Below are 1,626 nucleotides of genomic sequence, written 5' to 3' on the forward strand. Positions count from 1 at the left end.
GGCTTATCGTCCTTCGAATGGCAATAGACTGGAAATGTTTTAGGCTTAAGCATTGTTTTTATCTTAGTCAAATTCATGTACTTAATGTAACGGGGAGTATCTTAATAATGTACTGGTAATCGTATTAACAAAAAAATTTTTAATTTTTAATACCGCTGATATTGGTATTAATATAATATCAGTTTTGGTATTAGTCTTTATATTGTTACTTGAATTTTGGTATTAGTATTAGTAATAGTATTGGTGTTGTTATTGGTATTTGTATAGTTGTTGTCTTTGGTAATGGTATTGGTACTGTTATTGGTAATGGTATAGGTACTGGTATTGGTATTGGTATTGGTATTGTTATTGGTATTGGTTCTGGTATTGGTATTGGTAATGGTATTTATACTAGTATTGGTATTGGTAATGGTACTGGTATTGGTATTGGTATTCGTAATGGTATTGGTACTAGTATTGGTACTGGTATTGGTATTTCTATTTATTTTGGTATATGTATATTGGTATTGGTATTGATATTGCTACTGGTATTGGCATTGATCTTGGTATTGGTATTTCTATTTATTTTGGTATAGGTGTAGGTTATTTCTGTTGGTATTAATATTGGTAATGGTAATGGTATTGGTAATGGTACTGGAATTGGTATTAGTATTGGTATTGGTATTAGCATTGATATTTGTATTGGCATTGGTATTGATATTGGCACTGGTACTGATATTGGCATACGCATTGGTCTTGGTATTAATTTTGCCATAGGTATTGATACTGGCTTTTTGGTATTAAACTGGCATTGATGTCATTAATGATATTTTTAGTAAATGTAGAACCAGCTTTTTGTAATTAAAAGTGTTGATTTTGTTTAGGCAAATCAATTAACTAACGGCTTTGGTATTGTAATTGATATTAAACGGATATCTCAAACACTCAAAATTTGCTATGTTTTTTATTCAGATATCTGAAAATTTATTATGTAAAATAATATATTTTTAAAACATCAGATATTTTATCGACCAAGGAGTTTATTATTCGCTTTTTGCGGTGCAAAATATTACATATTTTAATAACAAATCAGAAACACCAATCCATGTACTGCAACAACTTGATATCCATGGTAATCAAGTGCGAAATATATTTGATCACTCGGTGAAATTGAGCGAAACAAATGGAAAGCAAAAATTAACTACCACCTAGTTGCATGTAGGATCTTTAAGCTGACAGCAGTAGCTCCAAGCCAGTCACCCACCTCTCCGTTCACAAACCGCACAACTTCCACTCAGCCTCATTACATCTGTAGACACGTCCGTAGAAGTACTTGTACACACTTCATATGGCGCTCACGTTCATTTCGCTTGCTTTGCCATTACCATCCATCTAGCCAGCCGTCTGTCTCTCTGTCCGTCCGTGCGTCCATTCATCCGTCCATGCGTTCACAATCAATTGACCATAAAAATGCAAATCGACAGCAACAATTCGGTACGCTAAATTGCAATAACATTAAATTGTCAAATAAATTCAACTTATCGTCATACCGTCGGTCGGTACACTAAATGGCCAGCGCGCCCGAGTCAAGCTAACTAGTGACCGAGCGCTATGGGCGAGCAAGTGACTATTTAAACCGCATATTCA

At 34.3% G+C, this 1,626-nt stretch overlaps 1 protein-coding gene across 1 annotated transcript; it reads right to left on the reverse strand.

Annotated features, from left to right (window-relative positions):
• Positions 1-385: 385 nt before the first annotated feature.
• Positions 386-754, reverse strand: LOC120773106 (putative F-box/kelch-repeat protein At1g20790). Its single transcript, XM_040102081.1, has 2 exons — positions 526-754; positions 386-477 (listed from the first exon to the last, which is right to left on the reverse strand). Exons 1-2 carry the CDS (start codon positions 752-754, stop codon positions 386-388), a joined length of 321 nt encoding a protein of 106 aa, XP_039958015.1.
• Positions 755-1,626: the final 872 nt, after the last annotated feature.

Source organism: Bactrocera tryoni, chromosome 3, assembly GCF_016617805.1.
Source record: "Bactrocera tryoni isolate S06 chromosome 3, CSIRO_BtryS06_freeze2, whole genome shotgun sequence".
In the NCBI taxonomy this organism is placed as follows: Eukaryota; Metazoa; Arthropoda; class Insecta; order Diptera; family Tephritidae; genus Bactrocera; species Bactrocera tryoni.

Coding starts and splice junctions, on each gene's coding strand:
- LOC120773106 (XM_040102081.1), bottom strand. CDS start 754: ATGGCAAAATTAATACCAAGACCAATGCGTATGCCAATATCAGTACCA. Junction 478..525: donor CAAGATCAATGCCAATACCA/GTAGCAATATCA, acceptor CAAAATAAATAG/AAATACCAATACCAGTACCA.